Below are 24,943 nucleotides of genomic sequence, written 5' to 3' on the forward strand. Positions count from 1 at the left end.
ACCGAGGCACGTAGCAGTCACATGGTCTGCCTGAGGTCAAGCAGGCAGCAATGTGGTCAGATGTCAGTATTGGACTGTATGATTCACTCTCCAGTCTGTGATCATAATTACAAACAAGTGATTTCTCCTGTAACCATGCCTATATTTTTTTCATTACCATGGCTGTACTCTAGCCTCAAAAAGTTAACCTCCCCAAGGCCACAGAAACTTATTTCTGTGCCTGTAGGCAAAGCCTGCCTGACATGCCATTCTAGCTTGAACAGGTGGGACACAGGCTCAGTGGCTGGTATCAAGCCCAAAGGGACAGGGGCTTTTGCAGGCGAGTGGAGGTACAATGGCCTGGAAGTGCTAGTTGGTTATAATGAAGATGCTGCTCACTGGTCCACTGGCAAGTGGACCAGTGCTAAGGTTTCCCAAGAGCACCCATGGCCTTCTCCAATCTCAGTGTACTGAGAATGCTAAACTCAGTGTTTCCTGTCTAGTCCAGAACCTCCAAGAAGTAGGGACTGAATCTGATTTTTATTTTTATTTTTTTGCTAACTGCCATATACTGGCCCAATAAAGGTGGATTATAGTCATAGCTGCAATGATAAAATGGGAATCCCTGCTATTGGTGGAAGCTCTGGGAGGCAGACATCCTCAATACCTCCTCCCTTCACCACTCCTGCCAGATGCCCCCAGAACTCATTAGAGATAGAAGGTCACTCTAGCCAGGTGTGAATGTGTGTAGGGTAGGGGAAGGGTGGGACCCCAAATCTCAGTATATGGCAGCCTTCAGGTCACCCTGACACACACACCAGTGCCTCAGCCTTATCAATCTTTTGAATTAAGGTTATTTCAGAATTATTAAGAGCAGGCTTCCAACTGGGATCCTAAACTGCTTTCCTTGTAAGTGATCCCACTCAGGGCAGTATTTAACTGACTTTCAGACTTCCCAGCTTCTCTCCATGCTTTCAGAAACACCAACAACACAAACCACCTGGAAATGAGTTGTTACTCCACTCCACAAATGCATATCTTTGCTGGTCCCTTGAGAAACGTGACTTAAGCTGCTTACCTTGAAATGGACTTATCTGCTGGGGCGTATACACACTCTGCTGCTTAGGGATCGTTGCCATAAGACCTGATCTCTGCTTCTCTTGCTAAAAAGAAAATAAAAAAGACACATTAGATTATAGCTACTAAGAAATATTAGCCTTGGGTTCACTGTGCAGAGACCTTGGTCTTGGCTTTGGTGTAGCAAAAGCATGAGTGAACACACCAACATACACTGTCATGCAGGCCCTGCCCTCCAGAACAAAATTCTACAAGTAAAATAAAAGTTTACACCTGGGTTAAAAAAAAAAAAAACAGCAACAGCGTAGGGTGAGGCAGGAGAGAGAGATAGAGTTTAATAGCAAGAACACAATAGAAAAAGACTGAGGCATTTTGAATGTCTGTCTGTTCAGAATGGGTCAGAAGTGAGATGTGGTCACCAAAAAGAACAAATGTAAATTAGGCTGCATTAATAGAAGCAGAGTATGTCGAAGGAAGGAGGTGACAGTCCTATGCTACTCTGCCTTGGCCAAATCATGCCCCATGCTGACAGTCTTAGGGAGACCAAGACAAAGTTGGCTGTATTCAGAGGATTCTAAACAATGGGAGTTTACCCAGTGAAGGAATGGCTGAGCTGTGGCTAGGGTAGAGGAGCTTCTGGGCTATTCAGTGGCCTGAGTCCAAAATCTGCAGGACTGTCTTGGGGAAAGGACTAGGGTTTGTTTGGGTAGTTCTGGCACGAAGGCCAGATGATCACGTGGACGCACTGTCCAACACCAAGCTTAGCCAGGCATTCACTGCCAACTTCCCTTCTTCCTCTGACTGACTACAGCTTGGGCAATTGGGAGGAGCTTCCTGTCTCCATCTTAAAGCTGGCTGGGTGGGCAGGGGAAGAACTGGGCTTCAGGGCCAAAGTCCCAGTACCCAGTCTGGGATTTGCTCCCTTGGTCAAGGGGAAGACACAGCCAGGAGGAATCAGAAGGACCCAAGGCAGGAGAGGGTATGACTGGCTAGAAGACCCTCAGAAGACGAGGGCCGGTATGTGAGTGGGACTTAGGTCTGACTCACAATCCAGTGCTCACCTGTTGTTATTTCTCAAGAAGCCTGTCTGTGAGCATGACAAACCTGAGGCAGTTCTGCCTGTGCACTCAGATGCCAGAAACCTCAACTGTGCAAAAGGCCGCTCTTGCTGTGCCTGCTTTTCCAGCAAAGGGCTCTCTGGGCAGCCCTTCTCTGCACTGGGGAGGGGGGGCTGGTAGGGGAGAGGGCGGAGCAGAGGGCCAGAGCTTGGGAATGTGCCCAGCTCTCAGGCCTGGCAGCAGTTCCTGGCCTCAGCTCCTGCCAAGGCAGAGAGGACAAACACATGGCACCGGGAAGACTCCACCAGAAGCGATTTCCCCAGACTGTGCTTTGCTTTTGCAGCCCGCCCTTAGCCTGCTTCCTGCCTTGCTCTTGCCTCCTCCTACTCAGGGCTGCTGGGATGTGGGCGGAGCTGCCCCTTCCTCCTAAAGCACTGGCTGGTGGGGGCTGGCTTTACAAGTGCTCCCTGTCCTGAGCACTTCACACCCACGGTTTCCTGTCATTTAGGAAGAAATGCCCAACAGGGCTGAGGAGCAAGTGAGTCACATGACTACCCCAGCCCACAGCATCTAGATGTGCCCAAGATGCTCAGGTGTGTGAGCATTTCTTCTTATTTTAGTAGTGGGGATTGAACCCAGGGGCATTCTTTCGTTGAGCTACATCCCAGCCATTTTTGTTTATTTTTATTTGAAAACATGGTCTTGTTAAATCGCTAAGGCTGGCCTCAAACTTGGGATCCTCTTGTCTCACCCTCCCAAGTATGGGGATCACAGGCATGTACTATTGCACTAAGCTCCTAGGTGAACATTTCTAAATCTTGACTCTTCTACTAGCCCAAGGACAGCAGGATTTGCCCACAGTCTTTCACTTACTAATGTGACATTGGAGGCTCAGAGATATTAAATGACTTGCCCAAAGTGGTGGCTAGGAAGTACACAGCACCATGGCTGTAGACCCAGTGTTTCACCTGCTCTGGTTCCCATGTGGCCATCTGGGTCCACACTGGACCTACCACTATCCCCACTAGCTGCCCCCTTAGTTTTATCAAATGTCGTAGTTATATTCATAATTATAAGGCTGTTTGGGGCATAGACAGATGGAGACTAGAAAATGTGACCAAAGAAAAAGCAGAGGAGGGCAGAAAAGTACAAAGAGAAGGATACAGTGTACAGTGAGAAAGTTACTCAGGGAAATGGAAAGTAAGAGGAAATTCTGGCCTGAGGCACAATTCAGAAGGTGGAGGCCCCAGGTACCACTTGTGAGATGAAAGAGAGTTCTTCACACCCAGGCCAGGATTATAGGAACAGACCAGATGCTCCTAAGTCTTTACCCATGGAAGGACAAATTCCAGTGCATCCAGAAATTACCAAGGCTAAATATCACCCTTGACTTGTAGCCCTGTTGGCAGCTAGCTCTGTAGGACCCCCTGGTGCATGTGTGGCCCCCAGCAAACAGGGTCCTTGCTGGTTCCTTAGCCCACTGGGCTGTCCAGGGGAACTGCCAGTCCTCTGCTCCCATCCCAGCCCCATAGTTCCTGGCAGAGGGAGTCAGGCAGACTCTCTAGGCCTCCCGAGGAGAGAGGAGGCTGCTTCCTTTGTTTTGCATTCAGAGACTCCCATCCTTTGTTTTGAATCAATGTGCTCCAAAGATAAGCCCCAAGAAAACAGTTGTTGCCTTTTGACACTGACAATTAGAACCATTAGAAAATGGAGAAAACAGGAAATGACAAATGATTTCAGTGACCAGGAGGAAACCGTGGCTGAAAATTACTTAGTGACAGGACACTTGGTTTCTGCCCTCTTGTGAAAGATGGCCCAGGTCATGTGGCTTTTTATCAACACAGTTGTGGAAGAGGTCTAGGGCTGCAATTGTCAAGGCCCTGCCAGGCAGGGCTAACAGGTAGGCCCCATGGTGGCCTGTGCTTCTTCCAAGGGGGCCACCCTGGCAAAACTGTGGCCAGCAGGAAGTCTCAGAGACCTGAGACCTCTCACTCTTTCTCTGGCACACATTCTTCCAGTCCCATTCAGCCAATCCACAGTCAGGTCTTGGGCTGCCTTTATGGAAGCTTCATGCTGATGCCCAGGAAACTAAAAAGGCCCTGCCAGCCTCTTTAGGAGCTACTAGAATGGCCATGCCTCAACTTCTGTGCCAGGCCCAGCCTAATTCTGCCATGGCCTGCTGGTACCACTGGACCCACTTCAGGGCCTACACACAGACTAGGCCAGGCGCTGTATCAGCTCCCCCACCAAAATCATGCACCCATCCTGCAATCAATCACCAGTCGCACAGGAGAAGTCCTCTCATCACCAATTCAAGCACTTAATCAGACTAAGGGACTTTCCAACCCCAGAGGTGGGGGCAGGCTATCAGTAGGAATTGGAAGACACCCACAAAAGGTTTCTGGATTTCAGCCTGATTCACACAGCTGTTACCCCATGATCCCTGAAGAAAAGCATTCTGACTCAGAGAAATATAGCATGTTGAGGGAGAGAGGGAGAAAGGCACAGAATTGGGGAGGAGAAGAAGGGAAAATGGGGGTGGAAAGAGAGGGAAAAATTACTTTCCCCTACAAGGGAACTCCCACTTCCCTCTCAGGGGACACTGGTTTGCAAGTCCCTCCTCCCCCAGGCAGGCTGCCATGCAGCAGACGGCTCCCAGCTATCTGTCCCAAAGGTTAATGAGCTCTAGCGTGGGTTGGTTTGTTTATTACTCCACAAGGAAAAGCACCTTATTTTGTAGATTCTGGAAGCCAGAATTGGAAGCAACTTGCTCACCCTTCTTTTTCTTTGAAATGACAGCAAGCTGCATGGGGGTCATCATATCACTGAGATCTCAATTCTGGGGTTTCTGAGACCCAGGTGCTCCTAGGCAAAATTACCCCAAAATGCCTTCCAGAAACTGAAGGGGCTTCCTATGGCAGGCAAGTTTCAACTGTTTGCTGTATTTTTCCTAACTTTTAGTGTCTGTGACTTAATTTTTCCAGAATGGCAGTGGAGGATTCTAGAACATAGGGAATAATGAGTGTTTATTAAACCACTTCTCCCTGTGGATAGTGAAAGTCAAGACCTGGAGTGGGACCTGCTTGACCTATGCCCTTGTGCTTCCTGTTCCTAGTGGGACCTTCCTTGACCTAAGCCCTTGTGCTTCCAATGCCACCCAAGTCAGAGGGCTCAAAGACTCCAGAACCCAGGAACCTAACTGTCCAGGGACCTGATAGGGAGATAGCATTCTTAAAGCAGCCCAACCAGTGCTTCTGCCGGTCACTGAACCAACACTTATCATGGGTCCACTATGGGCTAGCCTCTGTCCCCAACACAGAGTCATTATAATGTACATCTAATCTTACGGAGCTTACAATTGACAGGGATGCTGACAAGACACAAGTAAATCAAAGATCATATTCTAGAGACAATATGACAGGGTGTAGGAATGGGGAATGGGTAGAAACCTCAAGTCAGGCGTGGAACCCTCAGGGGAATATTAACTTTCCATACTGTTCTCTACATTAGGTAAAACCCAGGGCTGTGTTGCCCTGTTTTGATCTCCCCAATAGAAATGGTGCTGCTCTTGGTTTCCAGCTAGTCCGAAGCTGTCACTGGGACTTCACAAAATAAAATGCTATTGAAAGACAATGGCAGAGCTCTGTGTGGGTCATTCTTTGTATCCTCTGTGCAACCTATGACTGTGTGCACTATTCTGACTCCATCATCTCAGTGGTTTTAGGGTTGTCCCGGCAGGACTTGCTTCAAATGCTGGGAATGATCATTGGCAGAGGATACAAATGTCTCTCTTCTTCCCCTGCAGTGCATGCATCCTCTTTCTCATTCTGACTCACTGGCTGCAGAGACAGGTACTGAGAGGGGACACTCAGAAAATGGCAAGTCTGTCCCTCAAAGTCCCCCATTGGGGCCAAATTCTAGTTCCTAGAGAAGATGTTGGGCCCACACATTGCATCTACCCCTTCCTCTGCTGCTGGGTGAAAGGTGCTGGCTGGCTTCGGCAAGGAGATAATGGGGTGGGGTGGGAAAAAGGAATTCTGCAGGCATTCTAGCTCGTATCCTCACATTTGTGACTTCTGAGGAAGGACAGGGCTGCCAGGGTGGGAACAGCGACATCCTGCAACTCCATCTTTTTTTTTTTTTTTTTGCTAATTCTGTTTCCCTGGTAGATTGGTGCTGGACAAGTTTCTTTTGGTTTCAGCTACAGAACAAATAGCCGAGAAGTGCCATGACTCTGAGGGAGAAAGAAATCAATAGCCCTTGAATGGAAAGCACCACTTGTTCTTCCAGGCCAGGGCAGGCAGGCTAAAGAGAACAAGGCTGTATGTACCAAAGCAGAATTTCCATTAAAGGCCAGACTCCCAGGAGGCCCTTTCAGCTTGATGACCATCTTCTGATTACTATCACTTAGAAAATTCTCATGTCTCCAGTTTGCTCTGCAGATAGGGCAGACATCCTGTGCACATTGATATTTCATGTACCAGGACAACAGCTCCGTGATCCAAACTGCAATTTTCTGCAAAGGCTGGTCTCCATCATCTTGCTCTCACAAGTGCTAATGTGACTCTTTGGGGTGCGTGAGCAATTCCTTCTAGACTCTAGATCCAAACTCACAGCTGTCTTGAACAGGCTTGGCTTGGATGCCTTCTGCCTGCCCCTGGGCTGCCAGTCTTCCAGTGGGGACTTCCAGCTTCCCACTGGGTGGGGGTCAAAGGAGTCATTGTAGTATGGAACCCATGGCGGATCGCTGGCAGGAGGGGCTGCTCCTTAGCACCCACTAAATATTAAACAGGCAGGCATCAGGTGGGGAATTCGGAGGCACAGAAGCACAGCCCCGCCCCCTAGTGCTCCTAGTCCGGCAGCAGGGAAAGGCAGGCAGGGAAGGTGTATGGCAGAGGGAGAAAGCAGATGCATCCTGGGCAGTCTCCCATTCTTTGCCCTGGAGGTGAGGCCGAGGTGCCTGGAATACTCTGTTTGCTTGGGTTGTTCTTTGGCTAACGAATGCTTGGATAAATGTAGAGAATTAGCAGGGCCAGAAAGCACTAGAAAGCCTTTCTAGGTGACAGAGCTTTCTGGATTGCCTTCGGAGCTGTCACCTCCTGTGCTCCTCCCAAAACCCCCATAAGGCAGGCAGGCGGACAGGCTGAGCAGGGGCTGCACCCCGTTGATGAATAAGGCAAGCGAGGCTTGGGGAGAAGTGACTTACCTGCGGCATCACAGCTAGGCAGTAGTGGAGCAGGCACCTGCCTCCAGGCCTTCGGATCCCAGCCTCCCCAGGGCGCTGCCTCTGAGGCGCTGTACGAGGTGACTTGGGCCAGCTCGTGAGCAAAGGCGCTGCCGGGCAGGAAGGATTCACTCCCCAGGGCCTGGCAGGATGGGGGCTGTCGCCCGAGGCTGACCTGGGGGTGCCTGGCTTCCCCAAGATTGCAGGCTTTGTCTACATGAGTCTACAACAACCGATTGAACAATTCATCAGCTGCTTGGCCACAAAATGTTTCTGATTTTGTCACTTCCTGACCACCTAGTTGTTTTTTCTTGGGGAGTATTGTGGTTATACACATCAACTGGCATGGGAAAGCAAAACCAAATAGCCTTGTGGTCTTAGCTTGTCTTGGGTCACAAATTCCTTTGAGAAGCAGTTAAGAGCTGCAGTTTCTGCATAGAAAATGTTATTTGTAGCATCTCTCCTCTCAGTGCATCAACATTTATGTTTAATTTTATGAGGGGCTCTGAGCCCCTTAATGCCTGTCCATATATCTCACATGAGGAATCCCTTGCCTTGAACAATAACTGCCTTGTTGACAATGGGAATAAAGCTAAACCAGATAACTGGTTCATTGACAATAGCTATGACCAATCTCAGTCCTTCCCCACCCTCGAAACAGAGCCCATGACTTCAAAATGGTCTGTAGGTATGTGTGGGTAGACATGCTGTGGAATTTGTGGAACTAAAGGGTGAGTGCAGAACCAGAATCAAGTGCACATCTCACAACAGCCAAGCCCTGAACTGCTGCCCTCTCTGCTTTTGACTCTGCCAGGGCCCTGGATTTTCAGGACTTGTGTGCTTTAGAGCTCCTTTCCATCCCCTTTACAAGACAGATATTACATCAGCATTGAAAGTACTGAATGTCTGACTCAATTCTTTCAGCCAAGACAATTAAAACAACCTGGTACTTGATATCCATGTCAGCAAACCTTCAAAACTCAGCCTTGATACTCCACACAAACACACCAAGTGCTTAGCAGCATAGTGTCCCAAAGGACCAGATAAGCCTATGCGGGAGGAACTTGTTCTTTCTACATGAGGCAGCATCTTCCCTCTCATGCTTTTAATACCTAAGCTGTGAGTGTGTCTATCAAATACCTGAAGGGAAAGAGAAATAGAAATACTCATCCTCCAAATCTAAGCTAAACACTTGATTTCAAGTCAATTCACTAAGATAAACACTAAGCATCCATTATGCTCAAGTCTTTCAACTGAACGGATAGATGACTGGATACATTATTTTCAATAGCAATAAACAATTGGCACCATTGAATTTCCTGAGCATTTTCTGTGTTCCAGGCACTAACTCAAGTGTTTAAATATTTGGTCTCATTAAATCCTTATATACAGCTGTCTAGGAGGTAGGGCTATTATAGTCATTATTTTATAGATGAGGGCACTGAGGCTCAGAGAGGTTAAACAAGTTGCCCAAAGTCACATGGCTAGAGAGTAGCAGATCAAGATGCAGACACAGTTTTGCCTCATTCCCAAGTCCACACAGAGTTTGCCATGGTGTGTATGTTTTCAGCCACTAACTTGTCATATGGAAAACAAGCTTTGAAATAGAGAAACTGTTATACTGTGCCATTAAGAAAAATACAGGCAGGTCAGCATGGTGACACATGTTTGTAATTCCAGTACTTGAGAGGCTGAGATAGGATTTCAGGTTCGAGGATAGCCTCAGCAAGTAGTGAGACTCTCATCAACCTAGTGAGACCTTGTTTCAAAATAAAAATAAAACAGGGATGGGGGTGTAGTTCAGAAGTAGAATGCCCTTGAGTTTAATCCTCAGTGCCACACACACATAAATAAATATATGAATAAATGAATACATAGAAAAATGAAAAATACAGGCAATGGAGGCTTCAGATAAAAATTTAAGAACAAACTACAGATATTTAAAATTAGTAATAAAAAGGCAATTAACTACCTGGAGAGTTTTAGAAATGATATGCACTCATACAAAAACAACAACAAATTCTCCCAAACCCCAAACAAAATTAACATGAGATATTTTTAACAAGCGAAATCAATATACTTGTGAAAGAATCTTCCTGGACATTCTATAGAATCTGCACTAACCGTGGAGGGCTCAGTGCACCTCCTCTGTGGTGTTTCATTAGTACAGAACTGAGCTCACTGGCTACCTGTAGCTTCCATCAAACTCCATTTTCTCTTTGGAACAAGGTCATCTGGACTGGACAAGAGCAGAAATGCATCTTTCTACATTTCATAGCCCCTTATGCCTATATATCTAGCTATTTGATAATTCAAAACCTTATTTTACAGCCACATTAGAGTTTTAAGAATTCCAATATGCAAATATTACTTGGGTCCCGATGACTTGCTCACTTCATAATGAAATATGCTAAAAGCAATGAATGGGGCTTGTTCGTACAGAATGAAAGCCTTCGAAGATTTTGCTTTGGAATCCCTGGTAGCTTCGTGTGACTTGTAAGATATTAGTGATGGTTCAAGAAATAGGACCCCTCCCATTGCCATTAGCACAGGCTTGCAGTGCCTTAATAGTCCATTAGGCAAAAAACCAAAAAAACAAAATACTGCAGATGGCACATGGAAATGACCAGTGACAAAATGTCCCAATATTGTGGGCATTCCTGTTTTAACAGTACAATCAGGAGTGGGCCTGAAGCCACTCATTTGAGTGTGGCAGAATAGGAGAAAGCACTTTTCAGACCAATGCAATCCCCAATTTAAAAAACAGAATAAAGTTGGGTGTGGGGCACATGCCTGTTATCCCAATACTTGGAAGGTGGAGATAGGAGGATCATAGGTTTGAAGCCAGCCTCAGCAACTGTCTAGAAGCTGACTTTTAAAAAGCTCAAGCTTTAAATCACACATACTAAAGATGTTTCAAAATGAAGTAATATTAAAAGAATAATCCTTATGCTAATGCATACCCCCTACATCCATCTCTCTCTAATCTCAAGTTTTCTCAGTGTCTTTGTTGGGTATAGTAAGCACTACTGATAGGCCCTGGAGATCCAGAGGAGCCATCCAACTAACTGTCATGTTCAGGCAACCAAGGAAGGGAGAGGCAGGATTTCCTTTGAAGACTTCCGGATTTAGACAGCAGATTTAATGCATGCATCTAAATTCATTCCCTCCCAAAGTCCCACTAAAACTGCAGTAAAGCTTTATGTTTTGTTTTGTCTTTAAAGACAAAATCGTGCCAAGATAGAAACAATAGAAGAGGAGATAACAGTACTATTACTTATGGTGCTTAAAAGTACATAGACCTAGCCAGATATGGTAGTTCATTCCTGTAGTACCAGTTATAAATTGAAAAGAAGTCAAATTGTCTCTGTGTGTGCATATATATGCATGTATACACACACATATCCCCAAATACACCACCAAATATTATTAGAATAAATGAATTCAGCAAAGTTGTAGGATACATGATCAACATATGAAACTCAGTAGTGTTGCTATATGCCAATGGTGAATTATCTGAAACAAATTTAAAATTCCCGCCTCCACAGTTACAAAAATAATAAAACACCTATGAATTAACTTAACCAAAGAGGTGAAAAATCTCTATAATTAAAATTATAGAACATTGAAGAAAGAAAATGAGTGGACACAAAAAATGGAAATACATCCTATGTTCATGGATTGGAAGAATCAGTATTGTTAAAATGTCCATATTGTTAAAATGTCCAAAGTGATCTGCAGATTCAATGCAATTCCTATCAAAATGCCAATGACATTCTTTACAAAATTATAAAAAGACAATTCCAGATTTAAATGGAATTACATAAAAGCTCGAATAGCGAAAGTCATCTTGAGCAAAAAGAACAAAGTAGGGAACATCATTATACTACCTGACTACAAAACATATTGCAAGTCAGGCATAGTGTCATAGGCCTATAATCCCAGTACCTGGGAGGATGAGACAGGAGAATGGTAGGTTCTAGAGCAGCATGCAGTGACTTAGGTGGGGGTGTGGAGGAATTAAGGTTGTAAATAAGTGGCAGAATACCTCAGTAACAACCCCCCCCCCCACAAACTGCAAATCTGTAGTAATCAGCATGGTATTGGCAGAAACCAATCCCATTTACAATAGCTACAAAAATAATAAAATATTTAGAAACAAATTTAACCAAAGAGGTGAAAACTCTACAATGAAAATTATAAAATATTGAAAACACAAAATCAATGAAATAGAAAAGAGAGTCAGGTAGCCAATTGATTTTTTGACAAAGGTGAAAAGAACATCCATTGGAGAAAAGACAATCTTCTCAATTGTTTCTGGGAAATTTTGATATGCACATGCATGAGAATGAAGCAAGACCCTATCCCTCACCATTTACAAAAATCAACTCAAGGGCTTAGGGTATATAGCTCAGTAATAGAGTTCTTGCCAAGCATGTGAATTCCCAGCATTACACACATACACACCATAAATTTCAAATGTATTGACTTAAATATAAGACCTGTAACTATGAAAATACTAGAGGAAAACAAGGAAAATGCTTCAAGGCATTGGAATAGGCAAGGAAATTTTTTGGAGGGGATTCCAAAAGCAAAAATAGACAAATGGTATTACATCAAACTAAATAAATTCTGCACAGCAAAGGAAACAACCAACTTACAAAGTTAAGTGTTAAACTACAGAGTGGGAGAAAAGAGTTGCAAAGTATACATCTGATAAGGAGTAGATATCTAGAACATATGAGAAACTTCAAAAACACAATAGAAAACAATCAACCAAAAATTGGATTAAAATTGGGCAGTAGCCACTTGTAATTCCCATGCTTGGGAGGCTGAGACAGGAGGATCGCACAGGTTTGAAGCCAGTCTCAGCTACTTAGTGAGGCTCTCGGCAACTTAGTGAGACCGTGTTTCCAAATAAAATATAAAATAGGTCTGGGAGTATAGCCCAGAGGTATAAAGCCTCTGGGTTCCACCCCCAGTACCACCAAAAAAAGGGGCAATAGATTTAAGTAGGTAGTTTTCAAAACATATGGAAATTATTAACAAGTATATGAAAAATACTAAATATCACTAATCATCAGGGAAATACAAATCAAAACCACAATTAGAGATCACCTCACTCAAGAGGCTAAAGATAACAGTGCTGGTGAAGATGTAGAAAAAGGGAACCTTTGTATACAGTTGGTGGAAATGTAAATCAGTATAGCCATTATAGAAAGCAGTATGGAGGTTCTTCTAAAAATTAAAAATAGAGCTATCATATGATCCAGCAATCCCACTACTGTGTGTGTGTGTGTGTGTGTGTGTGTGTGTGTGTGTGCTAACACATTCAACAGAACACTATTCAGCTATAAAAAGAAATTCCTGATGTGATGTTATAAGGAAGTGGGGCCTTTTGGAAGTGATTAGGTACAGTGGTGGATCACTCATGGATCAGAATTACTGTCCTGATAAAAGAGGCTTGGAGGAGCAGGTTTTCCCCTTCCGCCAATGTGAGGATACAATGAGAAGGTGAGGAATGGGCCCTCACCTGACACTGACCTAGACAATGAGAAGCATAAGAAGAGCTCATCTGTCTCCTCCCTTAATCATTTGGCACACAACTCAATGAATTAATTTAAGTCTGAGATTTATTGTGGTTCCTGTAGATTCTTAGGCTGGATATCATTTTCTGTTATTTTTATCCTCACTTCAATCACAAATTGGTGGTTGTGTATGTGTGTGTGTGTGTATGGGGGGATACTGGAGATTGAACCCAGGGGTTTCTACCTCTGTGCTACGACCCCAGCCCTTTGGATTTTTTTAAAAAAATTGAAATAAGGTCTCACTAACTTACTGGCCTTGCACCTGTCATCATCTTGTCTCAGACTCTCAAACACTGGGATTATAGACATGTGTCACCAAGCCTGGCTGGTTGTTTTTAAAGACAATACAAGTCATTGGGAGCCCTGCCCCCAACAAGTAGTTATCCTTCTAGAGTTTCTGATAAGAAGGGATGTAGTTGAGCCCTCTCACTGTCTCTACTTGTCAAGGTGCAGTCAGTGCCTTGCAGAGAAAGTACTGGTCTCCCACCAAACTACTCTCTTTCTCATAAGGGCCTTATAAAAGGGTGGTTTATGGGCCGGGCGAGGTGGCGCATGCTTGTAATCCCCACGCTTGGGAGGCTGAGAAAGGAGGATTGCACGGGTTCGAAGCCAGCCTCAGCTACTTACTGAGGCTTTCAGCAACTTAGTGAGACCCTGTTTCCAAATAAAATGTAAGAAAAAAAGGTCTGGGAATATAGCCCGGAGGTAGAAAGCCTCTGGATTCCTCTCCCAATACCACAAATAAAAAGGGTGGTTTATGGGTCCGTTTTGAAGGAAGAAGGACAAGCTCTGGGGACCTAAGACACAGGCATATGCATAACTTGCCGCTATACCTGGGAAAAAGATACCTTTTTTTCTGTGTGAATGTCCATCAAGAATGGGACTCATCGGTTACATTAAACTTAGGCACAGCTTGCAATTTCAATATACATGGGATATACTTTTAGTAAGTGGACTTTATTATTTACCTTCTCTATATGTATGTAGTTTGGTTTGGTTCAATAATAAAAGTACATAGTATGTATGTCTATGGTTTGGTTTGATCTATTTAGTGGCAGAGAATTAGGGCAGTGGCAATAGAATATAAAGAGTTTAATATGTTCATATTCTATTACTGCTTTGTAGCTGATAGAAAATATATTAAAAACACAGAATGCATGAGCTGAATTTTGACCCATAAGTCAGGAGACTCGACTGTTATGGTTACTCACTTCACAGACTCACTAGAACCCTATTTTTCCAGTGGGAAAATGCAGGATTCACTCAGATAAGCTCTTCAGGGCCCATTTTCCTGGGAATTCTATGAGCAAGAAGGACATCTTCTGCTTTCATTCAAATGCCTATCTATGAACTATATCAGTGCTCAACGGGCTGCTCTCTGGAGACAGAAAGCCCTGCCTGCCTGATTGTAAGACACAGTAGGTCTCAGCAAGCACCAGATTTCCAGAGAGAAATGAGAGGGTCTATGAATGATTTACTGTGGATGATGGGGTTCTCCATCCTTGTGTTTATTTCTTCAGGAGGCTTGTCTGTTTTGTTCCCTTGGAGCACTCATAACTGTACACTCTGGCATAAGTTGTATAGTTCCCTCGACAGTTTTCATTGTGATAATATACTTTGGCTACGCTGGCTCACAGCCTGATTTTTATGACACTTGTATGACACGTTTAGTGAGCACCAACTATGACCCAGGCCCTGTGTTATGGTAACATTGACAAACAAGTCAGATATGGTCCTTGTCCTTTTTAAGTTGGTATGTTCATTTAATGGAGAAATACTGAAATGAGGATTCATAATAGAATAAAGAGTAAAGAATACTGCAGGGTTCTAGAGCACAAATAACAGGAGAATCTAACCTAGGCTGGGATGGAGGATTAGTTAAAGGAGGTTTCTTGGAGGAAGTGAGGTATAAGCTGTGACTTATACAATGGATAGATGTTGGCCAGTTGAGGGGCTCTGGGAAGACAATTGGCAAAGTTCCCAACTCAACTTTGTTTACATTACACCTTCAACTAGTGCTACTCCTAAGACTTATAAACAACAGATCAAGTAAGGATACTGCTTGAAAAATGAGTCCTAAGGATTCAAACTGTCCTTTGAAAAAGAGGTGCTTTCTGAAGTCACACTATCATCCTGAATAACACTGTGCTACAGTGGGGTGCATGGGGGGAGCATAGAATGAAGTTTTTACATTTCAGGTCCTAATTTCTGTTCCAATAAGTTAAACTTCCTGAATCCCTAAGGTATCCTTCACTTTCAGCCCCATTTGTCAAAAATTAGATTATAAACAAAGCAGGAGCTCCAAGATATCTGTAGTTGTTCATGTGGGAGAGCCTGGTATGTCTCATCTATAAAGCAATGGGTTCTAAGTTGGTGTAAAATCTCATAGTCCCAAACATCAGAATTCGAAGGGCACACAGGGATCATTTACACCAGTGCTTCTCAAAGCAGGGAGCCTTGGATCAGAGGCAGCAGCATTCCCTGGAAGCCTATAGGTAATGCAAATTACTGGCCTACACATAGACCTATGGAATCAGAAACTCTAGAGATGGAACCCAGTCATCTGCATTTTAATAAGTTCTTTAGAGTGCACTCCAATGTGAGAACCACTGTTCAGCCAACACTTTCATTATACAGAATAGAGGACTGAGTTTCAGAGGAGCAAGGAGCACCCAACCCTAGGAAAGCCTTGTTACTCCTATGTGGCAGACTATGAGATGAATGATGGTTCAGTGACTACTGTATTGCTGCTTCCTAATTTCTCCTTTCCAAATTGGAGTGTTTCCCTCCCTTTTTCCCCTTGTGCTTCTGTTTTTTCTTTACCCAGGTGAGCATAGCAACCAGGGATTCCTGGAACACAAAATGTTACATACTGACACAAATTTGAGGGTAAAACATCCTTGGTGTTCTGGTTTATGTCTGGCATGTCCCACAAAGCTCATGTGTTATAAGTATGCCCCCAATGCAGCAAGATTCAGAGGTGAGGCATGGCTGGAGGAGGTAGGCCCCTGAGGATGTGGACTTAGGAACTGTATATGTCCTTAGTTCCTTCCTCTCGTCCTCTCTCTGCTTCTGGCTACCATGACTGAGAGTAGCTTTACTCTGTCACATGCCATCATGTGCCCCTCCTTGGAGCCTGCTGATTATGGGCTCCATTTCTGAAACCACAGGTCAAATAAACTTCTCCTCATCTAAGTTGTCCTTGTCAGGTATTTTGGTCACGACAATGAAAGCTGATCAAACTACTCGGGATTTCTATATTGGAACTCAAGCCCTTCAAAGAAGAATAAATAGGATGACCACAGGAGTGAACATTCTGGGAGGCCTGTTCATGGGAGGGGGAGTGTAGGTATCAGGATAACAAAAGAGGTTAACTGCAGCAGCAAACACTGCTTATGGCCTAGCCAGCACTGAGTCTTCATTCTCTTGATATCTTCCCCCATTTTCATTCCATTCAGGTGAGCCTTCAATGCCCCCCTACCTCCAGCATATATGCTTTGGAGTAACCTGGCTGCATACAAGGTCCAAGAGGTGGGACACTTAGCTACACTGCCATGAAGCCCAGTACCGTAGGCATGTGATCAGTTTAGGTCAATAAACCCAAAGTCCCTGGGGTTTTCTTGGAATGAAATTTCCTTGCTGTTTTGACAGGCATTCCACAAGTAATTCCTGTTCTCTAAATGGGGGCAGGAGTAGTGGCTTATAGCCCCTGGAGTTGCTGGCTGCTATTATGTGCCCACAAGGGGGAGCCAGCTACAGGATGAAGCCCATGCTATGGAAGGCAGAGCAGACCACCAGAAAAAAAATCAGCATTTGTGGTAGCACTGCTGCTGAGCAACTGACTCAAACCAACCCTGAGGTTGCCTGACTGCTGGCCTTCCACCTACAGGAGTCAACAATTCTCTCTCATTGTTCAAACCAGTATGAACTAGGTTGTTTGCTACTGACAACTGAATCTAAAATGAAGAATCTAGCCTGGCCCCTCACATCTCTCTGAGTTCATGAGGTCTGCCGTATATCTCTAGCCTCCAGCTATAGACAATCCTATTCCTAATGTTGAAGCTCAAGGCTGCTGAACCCTGATCAGACTTAGTCATGTTTCTTTACCCATTGGACCATTCCTTTAAAGAGAAATCTAGCACACCTGAATTGTCCAACACACTTCGGCAAACACATCCAATACAGATCAAATATTACCATCTTGCGCTTTTCATTCAGGTCTCAAGTGTGGTACTCAAGCTCTTAAATACACATTAGTTGAATGTGATACACATTTTAGAAGCAATAGTCTAGCTTAACAACATTAAGAATCTCTGGATCATATTCAATTCCAACACAAACTTGAATATGCACTTTGTGGGTTTCTGCAAAGAAAATAATTGATGATCTAAACTGGAATTCATCTATAGAAAATAGGCAGTGCTGGATCCTAAAAGCAATTATTGGCATCAAGCTTTTGAATTTTTAAATTCTTTTCAAAGTCCAAGAACGTACCAGAAAGTCAAGATTTGATTTCACAGATAGTAACTGAACAAAAAACTAAAAGCCTGTAAAAGGTATTGCTGAGTAGGCTGTTGATGGGTCTAGAAGCAGTGGTGACGGTTCAGTATCTTTCTTTATCTCTATTCTAATATTATATCAATAAGTTTATTGCTAGGAGAGTGGGAAATAGACATAAGTGAAATACAGGCATACAGAGAAATGTTTATCAGTGTTAGTGTGTGTGTATGGGGAGTTATGAGTTGGAGTTGACATGGAAAGTGGGCTCAGGCAGGGCAGATGGGGGATGTGGTCACTACCCTTTCAAGTGCTTTTAGGAACACAGCAGATTGTTGGAACATGGGGAGTGAGCCTCCTGCTATCTTCTATACTGGGCCAAATGCTGGAGCATTTTGATTGGTCCACTGGAACCTCGCCCATCCAGAAGGCCTAATGTCAATGCCCTGTTTTTGGTTCAGGAGCAAGAAGCCAAGAGGGGCAAATCATTGAGGGGTGGAGACTCTGTGGGGAACATCAAAGCTGTCTTCAGGTATCTGCAGTACTCTTAAGTCCTGGTCAATTTCGAGATTTTATAATTTGTCTAAAAAAATGGGACATGGTAACTGGATGTGGTGGCACATGATTGTGGTCCTAGCATTTGAAAGGCTGAGACAGGAGGATTGTGGTTCGTGGACAGCCTCAGCTACTTTGTGGGTTCCTATGCAACTCAGTGAGACCCTGTTTCAAAATAAATAATAAAAAATAGGGCTGGGGGTGTAGCTCAGAGGTAGAATGCCCCTATGTTCCATCCTCAGTACCTAAAAATATGGAGCATGGTGAAGTATTCTCAAATCAAAACTTGATGTCAATTTAGCTCTTATAAGTCACAGGATGATTTATTACTTATGTCAGGGCCTATTGGAGCCTCAGAAATTCCCAAAACCATGCCATCATTTCAAAAGCTTACTGACATAGTTTTATCATGAGATGAGTCCTTGGTTGTAATCTTGTCTTTTGCACTGTGAGATAATTCCTGAGCTTAGAAAAGCAGTACTTCTCAGCAGCTGTTGAGGAAAGGTAAGAACAGATCTATATGACTCCATATCTCTATTGACATTGTTATGGCCACTGCCAGAAGCTGTCTTTTCAATCCACTCTGTTCCTTTGATCTATGTCAATCTTGAACTATAGCAATGAATAGAGCAGTAAGGAAGCTGGGGCTCCTTTCTGGGTAGGGGAAGAGGGGAAGGAATCTCCTTGTGATAATAATTACTTTGCTAAATAGATACTTTCAAATTAAAAGTTAATAATACAAGTAAAGGAAAATAACAAAATAGCTGTCAAAATGATGAAAACAAATAACAAAAACCCAGAAATAATTTCCACAAGGAAAGTGGAATCTATGCTCACAAATTATGATATAATCTTAATCTTTGGAGGGTACTGGGGATTGAACCCAGTTGCATTCTACAAATGAGCTATACCCACAGCCCTGTTTTATTTTGAAACAGGGTCTCTCTAAGTTGCTGAGGGCCTCAATAAGTTGCTGAGGCAAGCCTCACTTCTGTGATCCTCCTGTCTCAGTCTCCCAAGTATTTGGATTACAGGCATGCACCACCATGTCTAACTAAACTTAATTTAAATCAATGGTGGCAGCTAGATGTAGTTTGGATCTTGAATATCCCCTAAAGACCTATGTGACCAGAGCTATGTCACTATTTGGAAGTTGTGGAACCCTAAGAGGGTGGGGCCTAGCCATTGAGGGTATGACCTTTAAGGGGATATTAGGATCTGGGTACCATCTTCTTTGGTTCTTTGCTCTACCTTGCACTCCCTGCCATGATGTTTTGCCTCACCACATGCCCCAAAGCAACAGAGACAATCAAATAATGGACTGACACCTCAGAAACTGTGAGCCAAAATAACCCTTTTATCCTTATAAGTTAGTTATCTCAGGTATTTTGTCACAGTGATGGAAATCTGACTAACATGGAACCCATTCAAAAAAACAAAGTGTTTACGCAGAACACAAAGTTGTTTATGCAGAACACCTACCCATTTGACCCTCCCTCGCTAGTCAAAAAGAAATAGCAAAGCTACCAACACACTGAGTGTATATGTAGTTCACTTGCTTCTCACAGGACTGGCTGAAATTGATTGGTTTATGTTAGGGGTATTAGTGCCATGTAAGAGTGGTATGAATGAAACTTAAATTGGAAAAAGCTAAAAAAAATGAGTAGTCTGAATTTCTAATGGCAGCCAGAAGTCTTGTTTTGTCCTTGTAAACTGTATCAAATGATGACAACAACAACAGCAGCAGCAGCAGCAGCAGCAGCAGCAGCAGCAGCAGCAGCAGCAGCAGCAACAGAACCAGTGCTAATTGCCACTGGAAGTTTACAACTGTGTATTTGTTGGAAGTTGGGGAAATAAATGTATTCAGACAGTGCCCAAGTGCTGTGGAAGTATGAGAAAGCCAACTGGACAAGAAAAATGCATTGTAGGCTGTGGTTCTATGCAAAGAGGCCAAGTGTTCCCATCTACTTGAAGTGAAAGTATACAAGTATGTCAAGCTCCAAAGCCTTGAAGACTGTTTTTTAACTAATACTTAACCTGAAGCACTCAAAACACTCCCTAAAACTTAACATTTTGCAAAGGCTCACAGATGTAACTCATTCATTGGTTCATCCCCTGTGCATTCTTCTGCTTATTCATTCCAAGGGTCCTTCAGTTTTTCATTTACAGAGCTAGATAGGGCATCTTCCTCGTGGGTCAGGAATTTACTATCAAGTGATGTAGCACAAGAGTCACAAATAACTGATTGAGAAGTAAACATTAAGCTGGATGCAGCACCTGTAGTCTTAGTACCTGGAAAACTGAGGCAGAGGATTGCAAGTTTAAGGCCAGCACAGGAGAAATTTAGCAAGACATTGTTTCAAAATAAAAAAAAATTATTTTTTTGTTCTTAAATAATTTATTCTTTAATATTGACTCTTGAGAAAACTTATATTTAGGAAAACTTTGAAGCAATTCAACAAATATATACAGCATTCTATGAATGACAACTGAATGTGCAAATTTCAAATATTTTCTATAATAAGTATAAATAATTTCACTTTTTCACATTAAGAATGAAAATATGAAGCTACCAACTTCCATCTTGGAAAGAACCAGATAAAAACACTGAAATTTATTTTGACATCTCTGGGAAGGCAAAAAACAAAATTTAAAAGGCTGGAAGTATATAGTTCAGTGGCAAAGTGCCCTTGGTTTCAATCTTCAGTAAAACACAGAAAATCATTCCTAACACACATAGAAAAAATTAGTCCTTAAATTCATTTGGAATGACAAAAAGCCCAGAATAGGCAAAGTAGTTCTCAGCAACAAAAACCATGCAGGAGGAATCACAATACCTGACTTTACATTATAATACAAAGCCATTGTAGTAAAAACAGCATGGTACTAGCACAAAAATATATACATAGACCAATGTAGCAGAATAGAAGCCTCAGAAACAAATCCACACACTTACAGCCAATTAATTTTTGACAAAGGGGCCAAAAACATACACTGCAACAAAGATAGCCTGTTCAACAAATGGTGTTGGCAAAACTGGTTAACCATATGCAGAAAATTGGAAATTAATCTCACTTTCTCACCCTGTACAAAAGTCAATTCAAGATGGATCAAAGACCTGGAAATCAAACCAGAGACCTTGAAGCTCCTTGAAGAGGGCATAGGTCTAACACTGCAACACATAGGCACAGATAAAAACTTTCTCAACAAGATCTCAAAGGCATAAGAAACTAAAAGGTGAATCAATATGTGGGATTGCATGAAACCAAAGAGCTTCTGTACAGCAAAGGAAACTGTCAAGAACCTTAACTGAGAGCCAACACAATGGGAGAAGATTTTTGCCACCTACACCTCTGATAGAGGACTAGTATCTAGAATATACAGAAGACTCAAGAAACTCAGCACTAAGAAAATAAATAACCCAATTAAAAATAGGCAAGTGAACTAAATTTCTTTACAAAGGAAGAAATTAAAATGGCCAATGTATGAAAAAATTCTCAACATCATTAGCAATCAGAGAGATGCAAATCAAAACTACCCTGAGATTTCACCTAACTCCTAACTCCAACTAGAATAGCAATCATTCAAAACACAAACAACAATGAATGCTGGTGAGGATGTGGAGAAATGGGAACTCTAATACAGTGTTGGTGTGATTGCAAATTAGTGCAACCACTTTGGAAAACAGTATGGAGGATCCTCAGAAGAATGGAAACGAACTTGCCATATGATCCAGCAATACCACTTCTAGGTATCTACCCAAAAGAAAGGAAATCAAGATACCAAACTAATGCATGTATATCTATGTTCAAAGCTTCACAATTCACCATAGCCAAATTATGGAAACAGCCAAGATGTCCATCAATAGATGAATGGATTACAAAACTATGGGATATGTATACAATGCAATTTTACTCAGCCATAAAGAAAAACAGAATTACATCATTTACAGGAAAATGGATGGAACTGGAGAACATTATGCTAAGTGAGATTATTCAGTCACAAAACATAAGAAATAAAATTCTCTTTGTAATATGTGAAAGCTGTGGAGAAAATGGGTCATAGGGGGAACTTTACATGAAGAAGGAGATTCTATAGATGAGCAAATAAGGTGACCTAACTGAGGGTATGTGAGGGGAGAAGAGGGAAATTCTCTAATGCACATTCTGTAGTTCAACAAACATATCAATGTACTAAGCCAAACATAAGGAGGGAGAGAGGGAATGTGTTGGGAACTGGGTAAGGGCTAAATAGGTGATGTGTGCATGTCTATCTCCACCATCTTGCATCCCATTAAGATTTATGAATACAATGCACCGATAAAAAATTAACACACATACACATGTGAAAAAGGAGAAGGAGGAGGTTACTAGGACAAAGTAGAAGAGGAGAAGGACACCACCAAATTCTGAGAGGCAGAGTTACTGTAAGTGTTATGAGCTTGGGCAAGAGTGGGGACATAACAGTTATACTGACTTTTCCAAAGTAAATTGGCCGTGTGGTCACAGGTTCTTGCTTCCTACTTTGTGTGTCAGTGCCAAGGGCTTAGGATCTGGTTCTCATCATAGTTGAGAACTCTGACCTTTTCCAGCACTGTATTCCAAAAACCAAGCACTTGTGCAAGAGGGAGAGTTTGCACAGAAAGCTAGTCCCAGATGGCAAATCACTAGCCTTATTCTGTTGGCTACTGTATTTCTCAAAGAACTATGAGCCATTCCTGGTGTTTTCAGACTTGTGGATGACCTAGACAGCCAATGGAACTAGTGCATTTTCTTGTGTGTGTGTGTGTGTGTGTGTGTGTGTGTGTGTGTGTGTTACTACCATTGAGCTACTACCCTACCCTTTTTCTTTTTTCACTTTGAAACAGGGTCATACTAAATTGGTGAAAGGGTCATCCAGTGTGGTGGTGCATGCTTGTAATCTTGGCATTTGGGAGGCTGAGACAGGAGGATCCTGGTTCACAGACAACCTCAACTACTTAGTGAGGCGCTTTGCAACTCACTGAGAAACTGTTTAAAAATAAAGAATAAAAACTAGGGCTGGGGGTGTAGCACAGATGTAGAATGCCCCTGGGTTTAATCCCCAGAACCACACACAAAAAATGCTGAGGGTCTTGCTAAGTTGTTGAGGCTGTCGTTGAACTTGCAGCACTCTATCACCCTCCCATATACTGATATTACAGGCACGTATGCAACCATGCCCTAAGTGGAGTTGCTTATCTCATTCATAATCAGAAATGGTGTCTGTCTCTATTTACAATCACCTTTGTCTCCCCACCTGCTGTTGTCATTCCTTCAAAATACCTAGAGAGGGACAGCCCTTTTGTTTAATTTTCCAGGAAAGATATTTCAAAGCAATGGCTATGCCCAGTGACTTTTTCCTGTGCTCTTCACATGCACATACCTCACTGAGACATGCAGAAAACCCAGATGGCCCATGCAAATTTATGCTCATACATGCAATCAATTATACTTCCCTTTAACACAGAAAATGGGTAGCTTAGCCTGTTGCCAATTTGATACTGTATGCTAATATATATTTTTGTGGTACCAGGGGTTGAAGCCAGGGACATTCTACCTCTAAGCTAAATCCCTAGTCTGATTTTTTTATTCTTTATTTTTGAAACAGGGTCTCACTAAGTTGTGGAGTATCTCACTAAGTAGCTGAGGCTGGCCATGAACTTGTAATCCTCCTGTCTCAGTTTCTCAAGTACTGGGATTACAAGTGTGCACCCTCATGCCTAGCTTTGCATGCTAACATTATTGAACAGGAATATAGTGCTTTCTATTAGGAGAGTGTTTTAAAACTGCATTTTTCTTTCCTTTTTTATTTTGCTAAGGCATCCTATCATGTCACTTAATGATGGGGACATATTTTGAGAAATGTGTTGCTAGGTGATTTTGTCTTTATGAAAACATCCAGAAGCACACTTACACAAATCTAGATGGCCTGGGTCAACCACTCCCTAGGCCTTTGGATGCAATAAAGAGACTTGATAAACATAAGATATTTGTGGCCACTGCCAGGGTTATATTGCATGTTGTTTTACAGTAAACTTTGGTCATAAGTAGTTATTTTACACTCTAAAATAAAGATAAAAGAATAGTATAATAAGTACATAAATAACAGTTATTATTATCAAGTATTATGTACTGTATATAATTTTATGTGCAGTAGGTTTTTTCACAGAGCATCACCACACACACACACACACACACACACACACACACACACACACAGTATAATATTGCAGTGGTGCTGCAATAGCTATGACATTACTAGGTGATGGGACTTTTTCAGTTTCATTATAATCTTAAGAGATCACCTTTGTATATTTGGACTGTTGCTGATAAAAATAGTTTTATAGGACATGACTGTATACAGAATAAAAGTTACCATTTTAGTTTTTTAAGATGTATAATTCAGTGGCACTAAGTTTTTTCACAATGTTATGCAACCATCATCACTGTCCACCTGCAGAACTTTTTCATCTTGCACAATTGAAACTGTGGTTCTCATCTCTGTGAATCCATCCAGCACATTTTCCAATTAAACATAAGATTTGTCTAACAGCTGAAGGAACAAAGCATTAAAGAAACAGGTAATCAGGGGACCTATATTCCACATTGCTATTGTAGAAACTCTTATTCAAGAGTCAGCCAAGTCTCAAGACAGCCACAGAAGCAAATCTGCAGATGGGGCAGGAGATTTTTTTTTTTGAACCTGTACATTGTTTTCTGCTTTCAACCACTTCATTGCTTTGGATGGGGAGAAACTCCCATGACTAGCCCTTATCTAGCAATAAAACACCCCAAAATTATTCAACAAAATAATAAAATCCCCAAAGTACACAATAAAAAAGCAAAAGCAATGTTTGTCATTGTGGGAAAAACAACAAAATCAAATACAATTCCAAAATGTTTCAACTCCTTAGGAAAAAGCAGAAACTCTTTTGTTGGAGGCAG

At 42.6% G+C, this 24,943-nt stretch overlaps 1 protein-coding gene across 1 annotated transcript in view; it reads right to left on the minus strand.

The window, feature by feature from the left end:
- Nucleotides 1–976: 976 nt before the first annotated feature.
- The window catches only part of MAMLD1 (mastermind like domain containing 1), a gene marked incomplete at its 5' end in the record, with an annotated part of 47,046 nt that continues 23,079 nt past the window's right edge, over nucleotides 977–24,943 (minus strand). Inside the window, 2 exons of the mRNA XM_080719475.1 lie at nucleotides 977–1,142; nucleotides 7,321–7,561. Of these exons, the coding sequence (XP_080575601.1) occupies nucleotides 1,102–1,142; nucleotides 7,321–7,561 (282 nt within the window). The 3' untranslated portion in view covers nucleotides 977–1,101. The remainder of the gene's footprint in view (nucleotides 1,143–7,320; nucleotides 7,562–24,943) is intronic.

This window comes from Muscardinus avellanarius, assembly GCF_963383645.1.
Source record: "Muscardinus avellanarius genome assembly, chromosome: X".
Taxonomy (NCBI): Eukaryota; Metazoa; Chordata; class Mammalia; order Rodentia; family Gliridae; genus Muscardinus; species Muscardinus avellanarius.